The sequence below is a fragment of the Heptranchias perlo genome, chromosome 14, assembly GCF_035084215.1.
Source record: "Heptranchias perlo isolate sHepPer1 chromosome 14, sHepPer1.hap1, whole genome shotgun sequence".
NCBI lineage: Eukaryota > Metazoa > Chordata > Chondrichthyes > Hexanchiformes > Hexanchidae > Heptranchias > Heptranchias perlo.
Genome location: NC_090338.1, coordinates 38,341,287 through 38,363,654, shown reverse-complemented (window position 1 = coordinate 38,363,654; position 22,368 = coordinate 38,341,287). Strand labels below are relative to the sequence as shown.

At 42.9% G+C, this 22,368-nt stretch overlaps 1 protein-coding gene across 1 annotated transcript in view; it reads right to left on the bottom strand.

The window, feature by feature from the left end:
- The window catches only part of LOC137332454 (uncharacterized), a 34,499-nt gene extending 18,313 nt beyond the window's left edge, over positions 1–16,186 (bottom strand). Inside the window, exons 1-2 of the mRNA XM_067996310.1 lie at positions 15,678–16,186; positions 11,234–11,923 (exon numbers count right to left, since the gene is read on the bottom strand). Of these exons, the coding sequence (XP_067852411.1) occupies positions 11,234–11,923; positions 15,678–15,729 (742 nt within the window). The 5' untranslated portion in view covers positions 15,730–16,186. The remainder of the gene's footprint in view (positions 1–11,233; positions 11,924–15,677) is intronic.
- Positions 16,187–22,368: the final 6,182 nt, after the last annotated feature.

Genomic DNA, 22,368 nt, shown 5'->3' with positions numbered 1-22,368 from the left:
CCTTTTTAACATATGCATGTTGGATCCTGATGACATCATTAGGATCCAGCTGCAGTTTTTACTAGGTGACCTGTGCGGAAATCAGCAGTGAGTTTCCTGCCAAGACAATCCAACGGTGAAGAGGATCGAGGTCAGGAGAGACCCAAAAAAGGTAAGTTTTTTAAAAATGTTTTACATTCTTTGTGGGGCCAGGAGGAGCAAGAGTGTGCCTCTGGGTCCCACAAGGAAAGCTTAGGCCTCCCTGCCGCGATCTCACCCCCACACCTGATCTGCCATTTATCTGCTGTTGCTGGGTAACCTCCGAGCCGTGCAATTTTCCACCGCTTCCCACCGACTTCCCACCCAAATCGGCCAGCAGGATTTAATTCTGCCACAGACGGGCAGGAATTTAACTTGCCAGCGGGTTTCTTGCTGGAAATTCGCTAGCAGTTAAAATCCAGGCCAATGTGTTGTCACCTGTTAAGGCTAGATTCTTAACACAGTACGGAATACAATCTACCTAACTGCAACTGTTTACTGAATCAAAAAGCATTCTTTGCCTACTTGTATTGAAGACACAATTCTAAGATAATTAAAAATGGCAATTATTTTTAAATGAACACTATCATGGTAGCACCATTGCCACAAGGACTTCAGTGGCGCATACTGAAGGCACAACACTACCTTCTCAGAGGGCAACTACGATGGGAAGTGAATGCAGCCTTGGCAGTGTCACCCACATCCTGAAAACACTTTTTTTAAATGAATACATGTTAAACGTTTACGAGATAGAAACATGGTGCCACAACACATTGAAGACCCACTGAATGGTCCATACACATGATGTTCTGCACACCTGGTTCCCAATCTCAGTCATGTTGCTGTGATCAATCATCAAATTTATGGGTTGGAGTAAGGGAGATGTGCTACAATTGTACAGGGCTTTGGTGAGACCACACCTGGAGTACTGTGGACAATTTTGGTCCCCTTACCTAAGGAAGGATGTATTTGCCTTAGAGGCGGTGCAACGAAGGTTCACTAGATTGATTCCTGGGATGGGAGGGTTTTCCTATGAGGAGAAATTGAGTAAAATGGGCCTATATTCTCTGGAGTTAAGAAAAATTAGTGGTGTTCTCATTGAAACGTATAAAATTCTTAGAGAGCTTGACAGAGTAGATACTGAGAGGCTGTTTCCCCTGGCTGGGAGTCTAGAACTAGGGGACATAGTCTCAGAATAAGGGGTCGGACATTTAGGATAGAGATAAGGAGGAATTTCTTCACTCAGAGGGTTGTGAATCTTTGGAATTCTCTATCCCAGAGGGCTGTGGATGCTCAGTCGTTGAGTATATTCAAGGCTGAGATAGATAGATTTTTGAACTCTAAGGGAATCAAGGGATATGGGGATCGGGTTGTAAAATGGAGTTGAGGTCGAAGATCAGCCATGAACTTAACGAATGGCAGAGCAGGCTCGAGGGGCCATTTGGCCTACTCCTGCTCCTATTTTTTATGTTCTTATGTTCTGAAATGGACGGTTAAGCACTTCAACCCTGGGAAGGAAATTGGAGGGAGACTCAGCCCAGGCTACTGTCATGCACCTTGTAGTGGTCTCCTTCAGAGATGGAATGCCAGAGGCCTGGGAACACATTTCCCCACTCGCCCTCTTTACCACTGATGATGTATAGCACGGTTAAAAAAAGGAAGAGAAGGAATCACCATAAACAAATTAAATTGGATCATCTTCAATCTCATGTTGATTAAAATAGCATGCAACATGGAATATAAAATTTCCTTGTGCCCATCTCCCAACATGAGGGAAAAGATCATGAGCAAAGAAGCAAAATAAAATTTGAAGTTTGCCTGTTTCTCTGGATTCACTTGTTCCCACATTTAGAATATATAAATGTAACATCCAAGTTTCATCTTGCATTAATAAAACACATTTTCTGCCTAGATCTGCGCCCCAGAACATTCATATAATTCCTTCTATGTATCCTTCAAAACGTGACTAGCTCTCTTAGAATTTTTTCAATCAGTAAAACATATTACAGACATGGCCGTGTAGCAGGACTCTTAGCAAGCTGTTGTTAGTAAAATGAACAAAAGTATAAGGTAAATATGGGTCAGCAATGCAACTGTTTCTTCAAACATTTAAAAAATGTGCTATTCATAGAATCATAGAAAATTTATGACACTGTGTCTGCGCCGGCTGAAAATGAGCCACCCAGCCTAATCCCACTTTCCAGCACTTGGTCCGTAGCCTTGTAGGTCACGGCACAAAACTACTGCAGACTTGCAGGTTCTCGCTCCAAAACTATAATTTTTTTTCCCTGCTCCTAAGTTAATTCTGTTAGTAAACAACTAATACTTTTTTTCCTGAGGGTTTGCTGAGACTATGACTAGGATTTTTCATGTCTTTTCAAACAAGTACTAGAACTGTCCCTCCTTATACTTGAATGAATATAATGACCACACCAAAACCCTTACTATGTTATAGATCCTCTTAATAAATTCATACACAGAATACATCTCCCTTGTTGGGAGCACCAGTTCAAATATAGCATTAAGACCCTATACCAAATAAGCAATTTCCAAACACTTTCTTGTCACTCACTGAGAATTAATGATTTATAGTCTCTATTTGGCCTGTTATATGGAATCTAGAACCTTTTAAAAGGTTACTATGATACTATGATATGGAATCTAGAACCTTTAAAAAAAATTATGATTTCTAATGATATATTAATCAATTTATGCATTACAAGGTTGCTCCTGAACAATTTTAATTGCCTCTAATGTTGCAAAAAGACAATTTTTGGCATTCTTGTCAAATGCAATCCTTTGATATTATTTCCTTATTTTAATATAACTTTAAAATCAGAATGGTTTTGCTGTCTGACCATCCACAATTCTGTCTAATCAAAGCCAAAAGATTCTTCAAAAGATTCCAACCGAAGTCAGAAGAGATTTGCCCTCAATTTAATTTAATTTTTTTTTTAAATGTCAGCTTTCTAAATGATTTTCTTGGATCTACTGAAGTCAATGGAAATAAAAATCAGGAGAGATGTAAAACGGGCTGCCAATTCGCTATCACCTGTTTTATACTGTCGCACAAAGTCAAAATTATCCCTGTTGTCCTTTGTTGTGTGGATGAGACAATCTCTTTTTGTGAGATAAATTTGGATAATTATTAATTCTCTGAATGACCTTAGAATATTTTAAGCACAGAATTCATCAACATGTGCGGATATTATGGTCGACTGCATTCAGGAAAACCAGGCCTATATGCGGCCCAGCAAGTGGTTTTTTAAAGCAATCGCTGCAGGCCGCCACCAAAAAGGTAAATTTGTTAAAAATGCTTATCTGAATGTGGAGCCTGGGGATGCAGACTGCTCCTCTCAGTCACACATTAAAACCATGGGCTTCTGCTGGTCACCACTCGCCAGCAACACCCCCCCACTCCCGATCACCGCTGTCACCCTCCCCGATCCCAGCAACCGCTACCCTCCCTGAACCTGAACACCACTAACCCCCGCCCCTCATTCCTGGCCACTGCTACTCTCGTCCCTGATCCCGGCCACTACTACCCACATCTCGATCCTGGCCCCTACCCTCCCCAATCCTGGACATTGCTATCCTCCCTCCCGATCCCGACTACCACTACGCCCCATCTCAATCCCGGCCGCTACCCTCCCCGATCCCGGGGACTGCTATCCTCCCTCCCGATCCCGGCTATTGCTACCCTCCCTCCTGATCGCCTCCATCCCACTCGTTCCCCTCTCCCAATTGTCCTCTTTCTCGGTCACCCCCCCCTCTCAGTCCCCTTTAAGAGCTTATCTGAGGGCTGCGGCCAGTAATGCAGTGGCCCGATCTTCAAGGCCTCTTCTCCAGCAAGCTGCCTCTGGGCTACTTTTTTGGGTGTGAATGAAATTTTCCCCAAATATAAAGAACAGTTGCTCCAAAGGATATAATAAATGATTAATATTTACTGATTAATTTCTGATGAAGCACCACCCTCACATCAGCCTGGATCCAGTGAAGGGTCCTACCCAAATCTGTTCATTCCCAACATTTTCTGTTTTTGTTTTAGATTTCCAGCAATATAATTTTTTTCTATTCCTATGAATATTTACTGTATGGCTCCAGTCTCATCGTTTTTTGACTGCATTAATAAAGATGAAACTCTCTTATGTGATCTGTATATAGATCTGATGGTTATTCCCTTTTAAAAGCAACATGTCACTTATCAGTCTAGCCTGATTCCCCAACAAAATAATTATTTTCACATCTAGGAACAGAAATCTTTATGCAGATTTCATTTACCTACAGATAACAGAGAGGTTATAACTATCAGGAAAGACTGAACATGCTGGTAACATAAGAAACATAAGAAATAGGAGCAGGAGTAGGCCATACAGTCCCACGAGTCTGCTCCGGCATTCAATAAGATGATGGCTGATCTTCAGACGCAACTCCACTTTCCCCATATCCCTTGATTCCCTTAGAGTCCAAAAATCTATCGATCTCAGTCTTGAATATATTCAACGACTGAGCATCCACAGCCCTCTGGGGTAGAGAATTCCAAATATTCACGACCCTCTGAGTGAAGAAATTCCTCTTCGTCGCAGTCCTAAATGTCCGACCCCTTATCCTGAGACTATGTCCCCTAGTTCTAGACTCTCCAGTGAGGGGGAACATCCTCTCAGCGTCTACCCTGTCAAGCCCTCTCAGAATCTTATACGTTTCAATTAGATCAGCATTCATTCTTCTAAACTGCAGAGAGTATAGGCCCATTCTACTCAATCTTTCCTCATAGGACAACCCTCACATCCCAGGAATCAATCTAGTGAAACTTCGTTGCACCACCTCTAAGGCAAGTATATCCTTCCTTAGCTAAGGAAACCGAAACTGCACACAGTAATCCACGTGTGGTCTCACCAAAGCCCTGTACAGTTGCAGCAAGACTTCCTTACTCTTATACTCCAACTCCCTTGCAATAAAGGCCAAAATATCATTTGTCTTCCTAATTGCTTGCTGTACCTGCATGTTAACTTTTGTGTTTCGTGTACAAGGACACCCTCTGTACACCAACATTTAATAGTTTCTCACCATTTAAAAAATATTCTGTTTTTTATTTTTCCTACCAAAGTGAATAACCTCACATTTCCCCACATTATACTCCATCTGCCCCTTTCTTGCCCACTCATTTAACCTGTCGATATCCCTTTGCAGACTCTTTGCGTCCTCCTCACAGCTTACTTTCCCACCTAGCTTTGTATAATTAGCAAACTTGGATTAGCAACCTGCCAATCCGAAAATGACCCGTTTTTTCCTACTCTCTGTTTTCTGTCCGTTAGCCAATCCTCAATCCAAGCTAATATATTACCCCCAATCCCATGAGTCCCAACCTTGTGTAACAACTCTTATGTGGCACCTTATTGAATGCCTTTCGAAAATCCAAATATACAACATCCAGTGGTTCCCCCTTATCTACCCTGCTAGTTACACCCTCAAAAAAATTCTAATAGATTTGTCAAATACGATTTCCCTTTTATAAAACCGTGTTGACTCTGCCTAATCATGTTATGATTTTCTAACTGACCTGTTACTATGTCCATAATACTAGATTCTAGCAATTGCCCTACTACTGATGTCAGGCTAACTGTCCTATAGTTCCCTGCTTTTTCTCTCCCTCTTTTCTTGAATAGCGGGGTTACATTTGCTACCTTCCAATCCACGGGGACTGTTCTAGAATCTAGGGAATTCTGGATGATCAAAACCAATGCATCCACTATCTCTGCAGCCTCCTCTTTTAAAACTCTAGGATCAAGGCCATCTGGTCCAGGGGATTTGTCAGCTTTTAGTCCCATTAATTTTTCTAGAACTTTTTCTTTACTAATCTTAATTACTTTAAGTTCCTCCCTCGCAATAGACTCTTGGTTCCCCATTATTTCCAGTATGTTTTTTGTGTCTTCTACTCTGAAGACAGATATAAAATAATTGTTTAACGTCTCTGCCATTTCCTTAATCCCCATTATAATTTCTCCCATCTCTGCCTCTAAGGGACCCACATTTACTTTCGCTAATCTCTTCCTTTTTACATACTTGTAGACGCTCTTACAATCTGTTTTTATATTCCTTGCTAGTTTACTCTCATATTCAATTTTCTCCCTCTTTATCAATTTCTTGGTTATCCTTTGCTGATTTCTAAAACCCTCCCAATCCTCAGGTTTACTACTCTTTTTGGCAACATTGTAAGCCTCTTCTTTTAATCTAATACTATCCTTAACTGCTCTAGTTAGCCATGGATGGATCATTGTTCCTGTGGAGTTTTTATTCTTCAAGGGTATGTATATTCATTGGGAATTATGAATTATTTTTTTTAATGTTTGCCATTGCCATTGCTTATCTACTGTCATTTCTTTTAACTTAATTTCCCAATTTACCTATAGTAGATAGATCTATATAATTCTATGTAACATAGAATGTACCGCACAGAAACAGACCATTCAGCCCAACTGGTCCATGCCGGCGTTCATGCTCCACACGAGCCTCCTCCCTCCGTACTTCATTTGACCCTATCAGCATACCATACTATTCCTTTTCCCCTCATGCGCTTATCTAGCTTCCCCTTAAATGCATCTACGCTATTCACCTTAACTATTCCTTGTGGTAGCGAGTTCCACACTCTAACCACTTTACTGGATAAATACTTGAAAGGGAGAAAATTGCAGGTCTATGGGGAAAAAGCAGGGCAGTGGGACGAATTGGATGACTCTTTCAAAGAGCCGGCACAGACACGATGTTCTAACTTTCTACAATAAGCAGTTTTACTGCCTCAATGAACAGAATGATTGTAAGCAATTTGTAAGAAAAATTCTAATCCTCTACAACAACAACAACTTGCACTTATATAGCACCTTTAAAGTAGAGGAATGTCTCAAGGCACTTAAAACCACAAAACGATTTCCAGGATGGCTTCCCAGCACAGCACCATCATCAATTAAATACAACTGAGCTGCATTTGCTGACCTTTGGCTATGAATGGACAGCCCTTCCCCAAATATATAATTTGTAATTTATTTGAATTTCTCCTCTACAAAGGGTGCACATATCTTTCCCAGCTGACAATATGGGATTGAAACTTACTCCTTAGCCTCTGCCAATGCTGCTTTAAGTCAATGTTCAAATGTTAATGAAAGAATGGTCCCAAGTGACTCATTTCTCTTTCTTCCTCTCACTATTGCTATGGGAAGCACCTTCATTCAGCACCTGTTCATAGTGGCATGGATATGTTTGGTTTTTATCTATTATTTTATTATTATGTATATCTTAACTGTACTACTGTGGATATTAAATATTCATGGTAGATCTTTATTTTGAAATTATAACTCAGAATGTATGCTACACAGCAAAACCTCTTGTTGTAAAAGCTTTCACCTAATACAATATTTATGTTTTATACAAATTCTTGCTATTAATATTTATTTTCATGGTCAAACAGACATCTTAGTAAACCTGTTAACAATATTTTCGCTGCAACAAACTACACTATTATTCACTAAAACATGTTCAAAGGTGGTTGAATTCTATCATTACCAACTCATTAACTAGCAGAAAAGTCAGACTGCAGGCAGCCATATCTATTTTAATCTTATTTATGTTTTCTAATTAAATTATGTCCTTAACAACATAATTTGCCTTTGAATTCCTAACTTTTTTGTTATGATGATTATTTGTTATAGAAATCAAAAATAATCAACCAAATTGGAAAATATTATTCCTTGGAAAATGGAATTCAATAATGAAGAAGACTTGAAAGTGTTATTTCTGAATGCAATAGTACTGCTCCCTTAGTTAATATGCACATGCAACTAAATCAATGGTATACAAGGACAGGTTGATTCCAGGCTGAAGTGCACCTAATGATTCAAAAAGAAGCACCTTATACTTGCAGTTTTCAGAAATTCTAAATGTAGCTAGAAACATATAATAGTGAATATCTTTATAATTCAGAAAAGTGGAGCTGTGATGTTATGAGCTCCATAATTACGCAGTTGAAGAACATCGCCAAGTATAAATGATTGCTTCTCCCATTATCACTTTTTATCTTTGCAAGAGGTTCTATAAATACTGCTGTGCTGCATTTTCAACAACTGTCAGTCACTAAAAAGGACTTCATTGCCTAATTGGCAGGATTGTGCATAATATAAGTTAATCTTCAAAGATGGATCTGCAGCTCAACTAATCAAGGTTGGAGAGGGACTCGTCAAACACAGGGGATATTTTAGTTAATTGTGAGACCAAATCATTTCAACGGTATCTGTCTGGGAATTTGTGGACAGTGAGACTGTCCCTGATGAACACATATGTGGGAAATTTCTATCTCGAGTCACTCAGGCTCAGAGCTGTGGAGCTAGAGCACGAGTTAGAGACACTCCAACACATAAGGAAGAGGGAGAAATATCTGGATAGTTTGCTCCAGAACACAGTCACATCACATAGAGAGGTACAGGAAGAGGAGTGTGTGACTGACAGTCAGCAGGGCAACATGAATCACAGAAACTGGTCCGGTCCAACACGTTGTATGTACTTGCTACCTGTGGGGATATGGAAGAAGGCTGTGGGGAGGATGGCCAGGATGCTAACCAAGGCATCGTGGAGCAGGAGGCAGTCCGGAGGAAGGTGGGTTGGTGAACAGCAGAAAAGAAAAGTTGTAGTGTAGGAGATTCGATAATCAGGGGGATAGAGGGTATCCTCTGCAGTCACGATCGAGAGTCCAGGAGGGTGTATTGCCTACATGGTGCAAGGGTAAGGGACACCTCAAATTGGCGGGAAAGGAACTTGGAAAGGGAAGGGGAAAATCCAGTTGATGTGTTCCATGTTGGAACCAATAACATAGAAAAGAATGGGGAGGAGGTCCTGCTGAGGGAGTATCAGGAGCTAGGAGCTAAATTAAAAAATAGGACCTCAAGATCGTCATCTCCGGATTATTATTTGAGCCACGTGCTAATTGGCATAGCAATAAACAGATCAGGAAAGTAAATACATGGTTGAAAGACTGCTGTGGGAAGCACCAGTGCTGGGACAGCAGGGAACTGTACCGCTGGGAAGGGCTGCACCTGAACTAGGCTGGGACCAAGGTCCTAGCGGAAAGGATAAAGATGACTGTAGAAAGGACTTTAAATCAATCAAAGAGGGGGAAGATTTGGGTAGAAAAAATAACAACCTAAAGATTAAAAAAAGGGGATAAGAGCAAAGGTCAGAGTACAAAAGGAGATAAAGATAACAGAAATACTCTGAGAACAGAAAAAGTTATAGGAAGTAATAACAAAATACCTGTTAAAAATAAAGCAGAAGTGATGAAAAACCAAAACATATTAAATTTTCTGTATAGCAAAGTATGGACCATCTGCAAAGTGTGATAAGTCAAAAGGTGTGTGAAATGCATCATCTGGGCAGGGTGGGTCAGTTACCCAAATAAGAGTTATCTACACGAAGGCATGTAGCATAAGAAATTAAACAAATGAATTAGAAGCACAAATTCAGCTAAAAGGATAAAGGGGTGGGAGTTTCTGCTTTGGGCGCAATCGGGAATTTGAGCCCAAAATGCAGATGAAATTGCGCTGATTAGGTTAGGCTTCAAGTTTCCGCTAAAATTAATTTGCATAATCACAAACGTAAAATCGTCCATGAACCAGCGCAATCAAGCAGCGTAATAGACCATAATTGTTTCTTTTTTTCCATTAAAAAGTATCCCTCGACGTATTTAAGAGTGGTAACCTGATGCAGTTTCATTAATACAGCTGAAAATGTGTTTATCAGCAAAAATAAGCATTTTTAATAAGGGTGTCCAGTCCTCCACCTGTGAGTAACCTGATTTAAAATCACTGAAAATGACTTTTAAAAAAAGTATACTAGTATATATTTACTAGTATCACTGGTGTACACTAGTCAGTTTCTTAGTAAATTCAATATTTTTTGATGTGAAAAACTTTTAAAATGTGTCTACTAGTGCCTGTGCGCCTAAGAAAATGAACACAATTTGAAAAGCCTTCCCGAACCAGCACAGTCGGTGGAATGTCGCAATGTCAACCTGGGGGTTTGGCCAGTTTTGTGGGCGAGGCCTGATTCAGGCGAATTAAATCTTGAACCAGCTTAAAAGATTGTGGAAAGCACAAGCGTAAGTGGTTTTGGGCGTAACTCATGTTTAAAATTCCCCGATCTTTTGCGCCTGGATTGCACTGCTATAACTAGCGGAAACTCGAGCCCATGGTGTAGTAGCCATTACAGAGACCTGGAGACAAGCTGGGCATGATTGGGAACTAATTATTTCAGGCTATAGGGTATTCAGAAAAGACAGGGGAATTGGGAAAGGAGGAGGAATAGCAATATTGATAAATGACACAATCACAGCAATCACACAAAGGACATCAATAAGGGTGGAACTAAGGAACAGTAAAGAATGCAAGACTCTGGTGGGAGTTGCCTACAAACTTCCTGACATTAGTGATGTAGTGGGAGGATATATAAATACAGAGATCAGGGAGGCATGTAGCAGAAACAATGTGGTTATAAAGGGAGATTTTAATTTTCATATACACTGGGAGATGCAGCAAAGGCAATGAATTTCTGGAATGTGTTTGTGAGAGTTTTCTGGAATAATATGTTTTAAAATCGACAAGTGAACCGGCCTTACTAGATTTAGTAATGAGTAATGAACCAGAATTAGTTAACAAACTGACCCAAGTCTTTCCTCATATTTGCATTTCCTCATACCTGGCAGCTTTCTGGTGAAGATGCATTGAACACACTCTTAAACCTCAATATCCTTCCTGTTATCCAATACTGCACACATAGTACTCTAAATGAGGTCTTATTAAGGTTTTATGTAGGCTGATCATTACCTCTTGGCTTTTATATTTTGTACCTCTTGAGATGAAGCCTAGAATCCCATTAGCATTTTTACAGCCTTGTGATTATTGAAGTAAGCTGCTTCCAAGAGTTGTCCTTTTAACTGCACTTACAAATTCAGTTCCCTCACATCACTGGCACTGTCCCTTCTCCCTGCCAGTTCTGCTGATTACGTTATCATCATTCATTTTTTAAAAAACAAAATACACAAAACAGAGCCCAATGGAAATAGACAGAAAAAGGTCACAGTAAACCTTTGTAATGATTTTACTTTTATAGGGAGTGTTGATACAGAGACTCCTTCTAATATAAGCAGCTTTGAAATAGTCGCATTAATTCTCACCTGCAACGCTTCGAGTCGCAATTCTAATTTCTTTTCCCGTACTGTTAGTTAAGAAACTGGTGCTTGGTGAGGAGGCTAGGTTCGAAGATGGTAAAACGGTGGTGGAAGCATCAGGTGTTGTAAAGCTGACGGTAGAGACTTTTATTGTGGTGACCTCTCTGTGGCCGGTGTCATTTGGAAGGGATGTTGGCTCCCTGCTTGTGAAAGAACTATTGGTGGCAAAAGTATGAAGTGAAGTAATCTGGGTCGTGCTGCTTGTTGGCGAACTGTATGTTGTACTAGTTGCATTATCACTCTGAGATGAACTATTCGTCATGTTGGGTGAGTAACTCGTCACCATGAGTGTACTATTAGAAGTTATGCTGGGAGCTGACGTGGACAACACGGTTGTAGCATTAAGAGTTGTACTACGTTGAGAAGTGGGGTTCAATGGTGCGGTGGGTGACGCAGTGCTCGTTAGGTGACTTGTGCTTGTGAATACAGTTTGATTGATGGATGAGAGTGAAGAGTTTGTTTCTGCATCTGCTTTTGCATTGTGTGCTGCTGTTGTGTTTTGCATGTTTGTGGTGAGAGGCGTGGAGGAGCTAAAAGCAATAGATGAATTTTGTGGCAGAAATGCAGTGACATTTGTTGCAAAACCTGCTTGTGCTGTTTTGTGAGGAGCCTTGTCAGGATCCGTACCAGTAGTTGCTGAAAAGAGAAAGGAAACGGTTACTGGTGATTTAACACTCATCTTGCATTTGAAAACATTCACATTTGAAATCCAGGACGCGGAATCCAATCTGTTACATCAAAAGCAAAATACTGCGGATACTGGAAATCTGAAATAAAAACAGAAAGTACTGGAGAAGCTCAGCAAGTCAGGCAGCATCTGTGGAGACCTTTCCTCAAAACTGGACGATGTTAAAAGAGTTAAAGTTTTTGAGCAAGTACAGAGCCAGGGAAAGTGGGGGAGGGAGGGGAGGAGAGGAAAGAACGAAAAGGAAGGTCTCTGATAGGGTAGAGAGCACGAGTGTTTAAATGACAAAAGGGCTGATGGTGCAAGGCAAGGAAGGTGGGATGGGGAATTGAAATGGCAAGCGACTGGCAGGTCAGGGTCACGCTTGCGGACTGAGCAGAGGTGTTCAGCAAAGCGATCACCCAGTCTGCGTTTGGCCTCCCCATTGTAGAGGAGACCGCATTGTGAGCAGTGAATACAGTATACTAAAGTGAAAGAAGTACAAGTAAACCGCTGTTTCACCTGGAAGGAGTGTTTGGGGCCCTGGACAGTGGGAAGGGAGGTGGTGAAGGGGCAGGTGTTGCATCTCCTCCGCCCGCACGGAAATGTGTCGTGGGGAGGAGAGCGGGTGTTGGGGGTGATGGAAGAGTGGACCGCGGAGGGAGCGGTCCCTTCGGAATGCTGAAAGGGGAGGGGAGGGGAAGATGTGTTTGGTGGTGGGATTGCACTGGAGGTGGCGGAAATGGCGGAGGATGATACGTTGAATGTGGAGGCTGGTGGGGTGGAAGGTAAGGACAAGGGGGACCCTATCATGGTTCTGGGAGGGTAGGGTGAGAGCAGAAGTGCTGGAAATAGGACGGACACGGTCAAGGGCCCTGTCAACTACAGTAGGGGGGAATCCTCGTTGAGGAAAAAGGAGGACATATTGGAAGCACTGGTGTGGAAGGTGGTATCATCAGAACAGATGCAATGGAGACGGAGAAACTGGGAGAAGGGAATGGAGTTCTTACAGGAAGCGGGGTGCGAGAAAGTGTCATCAAGGTAACTGTGGTAGTCGGTGGGCTTATAGTAGATATAGGTTGACAGCCTACCCCAAAAATGGAGATAGAGAAGTCGAAGAAGGCCAGGGAAGAGTCAGAAATGGACCATGTGAAGGCGAGGGAAGGGTGGAAATTGGAAACAAAGTTGATGAAATTTTCCAGTTCGGGGCGAGAGCAGGAAACGGCACTAATATAGCCATCAATGTACCAGGAAAAGAGGTGAGGGAGGGGACCTGAGTAGGACTGGAACAAGGAGTGTTCCATGTATCCCACAAAAAGGCAAGCATAGCTGGGACCCATACGGGTTCCCATAGCAACACTTTTTATTTGGAGGAAGTGAGTGGAGTCAAAGGAGAAATTGTTCAACATAAGAACAAGTTCAGCCAGGCGGAGGAGGGTAGTGGTGGATGGGGGCTGGTTAGGCCTCCATTCAAGGAAGAAGCGGAGGGCCCGCAGGCCGTCCTGGTGGGAGGTGGAGGTGTAGAGGGATTGGACGTCCATGGTGAAAAGGAGACAGTTAGAAACATAGAAAATAGGAGCAGGAGTAGGCCATTCGACCCTTCGAGCTTGCTCCGCCATTCAATATGATCATGGCTGATCTTCTGTCTCAATACCATATTCCTGCTGTCTCCCCATACCCCTTGATGCCTTTTGTGTCTAGAAATCTATTTAACTCCTTCTTAAATATATTCAGTGACTTGGCCTCCACAGCCTTCTGTGGTAGAGAATTCCACAGGTTCACCACCCTCTGGGTGAAGAAATTTCTCCTTAGGGCCGGGCAACTGGAAACTGTTAAAGTGGCGGAGGGCATCAGAAGAGTTGCGGATGTAGGCTGGAAGAGACTGGACAAGGGGAGAAAAAAGAGTCAAGATAGGAGGAAATAAGTTCTGTAAGGCAAGAACAGGCTGAAACGATGGGTCTCCCAGGGCAGTCCTGTTTGTGGATCTTGGGAAGGAGGTAGAAGGGGGCTGTGCGGGGTTGGGGGACTATGAGGTTGGAGGCCATGGAGGGAAGATCTCCAGAGGTCAGTGATGGTCTGGGAAGTTATGGCTTGATGTTCGACGGTGGGGTCATGGTCCAGGGGGAGGTAGGAGGAGGTGTCGGAGAGTTGGCTTTCAACCTCCGCAAGGTAGAGGTCTGTTCGCCAAACAACAACAGCACCGCCCTTGTCAGCAGGTTTAATGACAATATCAGGGTTGGACCTGAGAGAATGGAGGGAGGGGTCCAGGTGGAATGAGAATTTTGAAGGCAGGAGAAAGGGTCCGCTGGGCGGGGGGGAAGACTCCTGGTCAAAAAAGTGGGCACGGGGGCGAATGCGACAGAAGAAGAGCTCAGCATCGTGTTGAGTTCGAAATTCATTGAGGTGGGGGCATAAGGGGATGAAGCTAAGTCCTTTGTTGTGGACTGATCGTTCAGGGTCAGAGAGGGGAAGGTCAGAGGGGATAGTGAAAACACGACAAAGGGTGAGATTGGAAGGAGGGATAGGGTCAGAGGAAAGTGATGGGGAAGAAGGATCAAGGGGGGGTGTTGGTATCTAAGAGTTGTTGAAACTTGTGGTCCTTGACACCTGAAAGGAAGAAAAAAAGTTTTTTATTAAAGCACCGGATGAGGTGAAGGATGAAATGGAACTGCGGACTGGGACAACTCTGAGATAGAGTGAGTCGGTGCTGCTGAAGAGAGAGGTCGAGAGCGTGCATGTGGCGTCACGTGGCTTTGAGCGTGGATCTCAGGAAGCGGCGAGAGCAGCGGTCCGAGGAACGCTGAATATCATGGAGATATTTGTAATCATGGGTGGATCCGAAACATGAAGGGTGGAATTTAAGTTGGAATCCACCTGGAATAAGTCGGATCTGGAGACAGTTGCTGAGGAAAGAGATGTGACTGTGAAAGCGAGTTTTAGAAGAAACCCGATCAGACACGAGAAGGGAAACAGAAAGCAATGAAGGTGAACAAGGTAAAAGAGACAAACGGAAATCCCGTCGGAGAGAAGAGCAGAACTTCTTCAAGGTGGGCATTCCAGGAAGAGAAGTGGCCGTGAATTAAACACTGAATCTAAAGCAAAATACTGCGGATGCTGGAAATCTGAAATTAAAACAGAAAATGCTGGAGACGCTCAGCAAGTGAAGCAGCAACAATGGTGCAGTGGGTAACGCAGTGCTTGCTATATTCTTGGTTTGAACCACAGCTACTTCCTCATTCTGCCGGTTCAATTTTTTTTCTGAACCTCTTTCTCCGCTCAATTGATACGACTGCTGCTTGTTGTTAAGCGTCCGTACAATAAGGGCGTTCTGCTCATCGAATATTTCAGCAAAAGTTAACATAAGACTTTAGCTGCGCAATAGTTCCTAAGTATCCTATTACACTGCACCGGGCATCAAACATGACTACATCATGATTCATCGAAATTAAAAATATTTGATGTGAATAATTATTCCCTTGTTCCACTAAATGCGACCAAGATCCATTGAGTAAGGGCAAGTCTTCTCTGCACAATGCAAATTTTATATTATCTGCCGATCAACTACATTTATATTAAGAATATAGACATTAGGATATGTGACGGTAATTTTGCTATTTCACAAATAATTAAATGGTCATATTATACTGGCACATTCAAATTGCGACAATTTTCCTTTCACTTAAATGTAATAGTGAATCACAATTTAATAACTTATGTTGTACTCACCTGAGAAAAAAATTAAGTGATTGCATAAAATCAGCCCGAACTTCGCCCACATTGTTTTTGAGATTGTTCAGGCCCCTTTGATTTCCCCCAAAATCGATCCAGTCGTTCAATAAAAAACTTAAGACAAGGTCGAGAGATCTGAAATGCAAGCGTGCAAATCTGCAACCATACCTCCCAGAACAGAAACTACACGAATAACGTGGTAAACAACGCAACCCATGTAAGCAGCAACTCCCTGCAGCCGGAACTGAAAGCGATCAACCTGCTTTGTGTCCTAAACTCGGTGTAAGCGAGACCTGTGCGTCAGATGGACAAAAGACACAACCCACCCCATTCTCCAACGCCGGACAAAGATCGCGCCCACTACAAGTGAAAGAAATATAAGGAGCAAACGCCAGGAATCATTACTAGGCACGAGTGCAACGTTAAACGGGGACTGTCAAAAAAAAAGCATTATAAACTTTGGCAGCCGTTCAATAACCTGTTGCAGCCTATGTGTCAATCTAATTGCGGAAGTGCTGCAACATGTTCTTGTCGATATCCCAACCAACCGCACGAAGCCCGTTTTCCGACACAACACAGCGCTGCACCAATCAGCGGAGCACAAGCCGAACCAGTCAGGTCAAATGTGTTCCCTATTTACAACGGCTGGAGTTAGCCGACCTTGGGAAATTGGGTACCAGTCAGTCGCATCTAAATTGGGTACGGGTTCTATTTACTCTCAAAAGGGAAGAGTAAGTGTGACGGTTCCCGGACAGAGCGCGGATTTAAATGGTTCTGTTGTTCCTAACTCTATATTATGATAGTGATTATTGAGTTCCACCGTAATTTTGAGAATGCTTTTGAACTGTATCCTCGACATGGCCTAGATCTTTGAAGCTGTTTTTAAATATTACAAAAATAACAGTGGACTCGTATTCAGCCTCTTCCACAAACTTTCTACCCAACTGCCAATGGGTAGGAAAAAAAGGAGCAGGGGTGGCAGTATTGATTAAGGAAAATATTGCAGTGCTGCAGAGAGAGGATGTCCTTGAGGGTCAAGGACGTAATCTATTTGGTTAGAGTTAAGAAACAATATAGGTCGTTACACTACTGGGTGTATTCTATAAGCCACCAACTAGTGGGAAGGATATAGAGGAGCACATTTGCAGGGAAATTATAGAGAGTTGCAAGAGCCATAGAGTAGTGATAATGGGGGACTTCAACTATCCTAATATAGACTGGGATGGTTATAGGGTAAAGGACAAAGAGAGGGAGGAATTTCTGAAGTGTGTTCAGGAGAACATTCTTGATCAGTATGTTTCTGGCCCAACGATGAAGGAGACATTGCTGGATCTGGTTCTGGGGAATGAAGTGGGTCAAATGGAGCAAGTGTCAGTGGGGGAACATTTGGGGAACAGTGATCATAGTATCATAAGGTTTAGATTAGTTACGGAAAAGGACAAGGAGCAATCTAGAGTAAAATGTTGGAGGAGGGCCAATTTCAGTGGGTTGAGAACGGAACTGGCCCGGGTAAATTGGAATCAAAGATTGGCAGATAAAACTGTAATCAAACAATGGGCAGCCTTTAAAGAGGAGATGGTTTGGGTACAGTCTAGGTACATTCCCATGAGGGGGAAAGGTAGGGCAACCAAAACCAGAGCTCCCTGGATGACGAAAGTGATAGAAAGTAAGATGAAGCAAAAAAAGGGGGCGTATGACAGTTGTCAGGTTGATAATAGAAGTGAGAAACAGGCTGAATATAGAAATTACAGAGGAGAAGTGAAAAAGGAAATAAAAGGGGCAAAGAAAGAGTATGAGAATAGACTGGCGGCAAACATAAAAGGGAATCCAAAAGTCTTCTATAGGCATATAAATAGTAAGAAGAGGGCTGCGGCCAATTAGTGACCAAAAAGGAGATCTACGCATGGAGGCACAGGGCATGGCTGAGGTACTAAATAAATACTTTGCATCTGCCTTTACCAAGGAAGAAGATGCTGCCAAAGTCACAGTAAAAGAGGAAGTAGTTGAGATACTGGATGGGCTCAAAATTGATAAAGAGGAGGTACTAGAAAGGCTGGCTATACTTGAAGTAGATAAGTCACCCTGTCCGGATGGAATGCACCCTAGGTTGCTGAGGGAAGTAACAGTGGAAATTGCAGAGATGCTGGCCATAACCTTCCAATCCTCCTTAGATATGTGGGTGGTGCCAGAGGACTGGAAAATTGCACATGATACACCTTTGTTCAAAAAAGGCTGTAAGGATAAACCCAGCAACTACAGGCCAGTCAGTTTAACCTCAGTGATGAGGAAGCTTTTAGAAACGATAATCTGGGACAAAATTAATAGTCACTTGGACAAGTGTGGATTAATAAAGGAAAGCCAGCATGGATTTGTTAAAGGCAAATCATGTTTAACTAACTTGATTGAGTTTTTTAATGAAGTAACAGAGAGGGTTGATGAGGGCAATGCGGTTGATGTGTATATCGACTTTCAAAAGGCGTTTGATAAAGTGCCACATAATAGGCTTGTTAGAAAAATTGAAGCCCATGGAATAAAAGGGGCAGTGGCAGCATGGATACGAAATTGGCTAAGTGACAGGAAACAGAGAGTAGTGGTGAACGGTTGTTTTTCGGACTAGAGGAAGGTATACAGTGGTGTTCCCCAGGGGTCGGTACTAGGACCACTGCTTTTTTTAAGATATATTAATGACTTGGACTTGGGTGTACAGGGCACAATTTCAAAATTTGCAGATGACGCACAACTTGGAAGTGTAGTAAACAATGAGGAGGATAGTAATAGACTTCAAGAGGACATAGACAGACTGGTGGAATGGGCGAACACGTGGCAGATGAAATTTAACACAGAGAAGTGCGAAGTGATACATTTTGGCAGGAAGAATGAGGAGAGGCAATATAAACTAAATGGCACAATTCTAAAGGGGGTGCAGGAACAGAAAGATCTAGGGGTATATGTGCACAAAACTTTGAAGGTGGCAGGACAGGTTGAGAAAGCGCTTAAAAAAGCGGGATCCTAGGCTTTATAAATAGAGGCATAGAGTACAAAAGCAAGGAAGTTATGTTGAACTTTATAAAACATTGGTTCGGCCACAACTGGAGTATTGTGTCCAATTCTCGGCACTGCACTTTAGGAAGGATGTGAAGGCCTCAGAGAGGGTGCAAAAAAGGTTTACTAGAATGGTTCCAGGGATGAAGGACTTCAGCTACGTAGATAGACTGGAGAAGCAGGGGTTGTTCTCCTTAGAGCAGAGAAGGTCAAAAGGAGATTTGATAGAAATGTTCAAAATAATGAAGGGTTTAGATAACGTAAATAAAGAGAAACTTTTCCCATTGGTGGAAGGGTCGAGAACCAGAGGACACAGATTTATGGTGATTGGCAAAAGAATCAAAGGCAACATGAGGAAAATCTTTTTTCACAGCAATTAGTTATGATCTGGAATGCGCTGAAAGGGTAGTGGAAGCAGATTCAATCGTGGCTTTCAAAAAGGAATTGGATAAATACTTGAAGGGAAATAATCTGCAGGGCTGCGGAGAAAGAATGGAGGAATGGGACTAACTAGATTGCTCTTACAATGAACCGGCATGGGCTCGATGGGCCGTATGGCCTCCTTGTGTTTTAACCATTGTATGATTCTGTGATTCTTTGTCTCATGCTGAACCACACTATTTTCAACCTTAGCGCCCTATTCAACCTCGAGGTGAGTTTCCATCCCCGTATCCTCTTCACCACAAAGATTACCTACTTCCACTTCCACAACATTGCTCACCTTTGCCTTTGCCTCAGACCATCTGCTTCGAAAACCTTCATCAATGCCTTTACCACCTTCAGACTTGAATATTCCAGTGCTCTCCTGGCCATTATCCTTTCATCCATCCTTCACAAACTTCAGCTTATCTAAAACTCTACTGACCATATCCTATCTTACACCAAGTCCCACTTGCCCAGTACCCAGTCCTCATTGATCTACATTGGCACCCATTCACCCAGTGCCTTGTGTTTAAATCCATCCATGGCTTCACCTCTCCCTATCTCTGTAACCTCCTTTACTCCTACAGCACCCTCCCCCACCCCTCAAAAAAGAATCTTCATACCTCTGATTCCAGCCTCTTGTATATTTCACCTCCCTAAACCCCACCATTAGTGGTCATGTCTTGAGCCTCTCGGCCCAATGCTCTGGAATTCTCTCCCTAAACCCCTATGCCTGTCTACTTCCCTCTCCTCCTTTAAGACCCTCCTTATTTGACCAAACTTTTGGTCACCCGTCCTAATATCTCCTTCTTTGGCTTGACATCCATTTTATTCTTTACGCCTTTGTGGAGCAACTTGGGATGTTTTACTTCTTTAAAGGCACTACGTAAATGTAAGTTGTTGTGGTTGTTGGTGGTGACAATTCCATAGGTGTTAACCTTCCATCATTTGAATAACCTTGATTTGACCCTGTAGACATTTTAACTTGTATAGTTGTAGCCCCTTCAAAGAACAAGGAAATGTCCCTAATTCAATATAAAGCATGATAGAACGGTTATTATTATTTACCATTAGTAAGTAGAAAAGTTTTCAAAATCAATCTTAAAATGTAGTGGTCTTCAAGTAAAGCAATCCACCATAAATGAACAGAACAGCCCAAGTAAATAATAGCTTCCATACTACCTGGAGTTAAGTGCACATGTAGTAAAATGAGTGACAGCAAAAGATTTTTGATAATATTAGTTGATCTCCAATGCATTGCACACAGGGATTGAATTTTAAGTGCACTTTTTAGGTGAAGTGGGGTTAGAGAGTGGCAGATAAGTGACACTGAAGACCAGAAGGGGAAGACAGTGGAGGGTGGTGAGGGAAGCTGATTGGTACAGCAGGATTAGAACTGGGGAGGAAGATAGAGCGAGAGGAAGGGAGGGGAGGAAGAAGAGGGGGAGAGAGGGGAATGGGAGGAAGCAGTGACGAGACAGACGGAGGGATGAGGGAGAGGAGCAGGGGGTTAAAGGGGTGAGGAGGGGAGTAAGGAAGGGGGTCAGGTCGGGTCATGTGGAGGCAACGAGGCAGCAAGAAGTGGTGAGGTGGTACAGGATGGGAAGTTTTTGATTCAGTGCAGGTCTGCTCAGGTTTGAAAAACCAAGGCATCACTGCAGCTTCCACAGAGGAGACCACCCACTCCATGGTAGACTGCAGAGAAGTCATGCCTTGCGGCAAAACACTGCACATGCTGGAGGCAGACTCCTCCATGCTCATGAACATGGCGCAGATGCTCCTAAGCAGGCTGACTATTTGCTTTTGCATCTGCAATATCCTCTTAAATGCTGGGTTGCTAAAGTCTACGGGCTAGAAATTCGGCCGTGTAGCACCTGTTGTATCGGTGCTATGTGGCCTCCCAAAGTTCCAAAATGACACCCGGAATGTGTGCACACGCTTCTAGCGTGATGTGCGCCGGACACCAGCTTGGTAAAGAGTTTCACGCCTGCACAGATAATGAACGCCGGCAGTATGTAAAGTAAGGAGAATATGCGTTTGATCAGTGCGCAACGCAGATTTAAAGACATGGACACCATTTTGGCACTTAATGCTCCACTCAATGCATTGTCTGAACCACGGACACCTGAACATGTCTTAGAAGGCCTGGAAGACCCCCCCACCAGCGCTATTTAAAGGGACCATGCAGGATTTACAGGTTAGTTGATGGATCATTGCTTTTGGCTGTAGATACATTTGTAGGTCTTTGCGTGTAGAAGCATTTCCCAACTTCACTGCCTTTAAGAGGTGCGAGCAAATCATGTGATATTTGAGCCTCCCTTGCTGGTAAGAAGTGCGAACCTGATGCAAACATCGTGGCTAGGCCTCCATGCTGCGCTTCGATGAGGGAAGCGACCAAATGTCTCGTGCTGCCTGTATCGGAATCACAAAAGTCTGCAGTCAGTGGTGCGGAGTGGTCAACACCGGGGAAATAGAGCGGTCAACACTGGGGAAATAGAGTGGTCAACACCAGGGAAATATAGCGGTCAACACCATGAAATAGAGTGGTCAACACCATGAAATAGAGTGGTCAACACCAGGAAATAGAGCGGTCAACACCGGGGAAATAGAGCGGTCAACACTGGGGAAATAGAGCGGTCAACACCATGTTTTTGGAGGTCTCTTATACTTGAATACTAGAACAAGGGGACATAGCCTAACATTTAAAGCCAGGACTTGCAGGAGTGAAGTTGGGAAATGCTTCTACACGCAAAGAATGGTAGAAGTTTGGAACACGTTTCTGCAAAAAGCAGTTGATGCTAGCTCAATTGTTCATTTTAAATCTGAGATTGATAGATTTCTGAGAACCAAGGGTATTAAGGAATATGGGGCTAAGGCGGGTATATGACGTTAGGTTATAGGTCCACCATGATCTCATTGAATGGCGGAACAGGCTCGAGGGGCTAAACGCCACTGCCACCTGTTATGCGCCACCTTCTCCTGCAAGAAAGCAAGAGGTGTGTCAGTAAGTATCCTGCAGGATGTCTGGGTGATGTGCAGCCATGGTTGAATAGCTGCCAGTGTATGTGACCTGTAAGTTGTGGATGTGCGGCTTGCAACAGTGGTAATGTGTGAGGGTGAGAGGAAGCATCTGATTGGAAGAGTTAAGTACTGATTGAAAGAGTTTGTTTGTAGGTGGGTGATGGGGGGGTGTAGTGTGTGGAGCAGTGGATGAGGCTAGTGG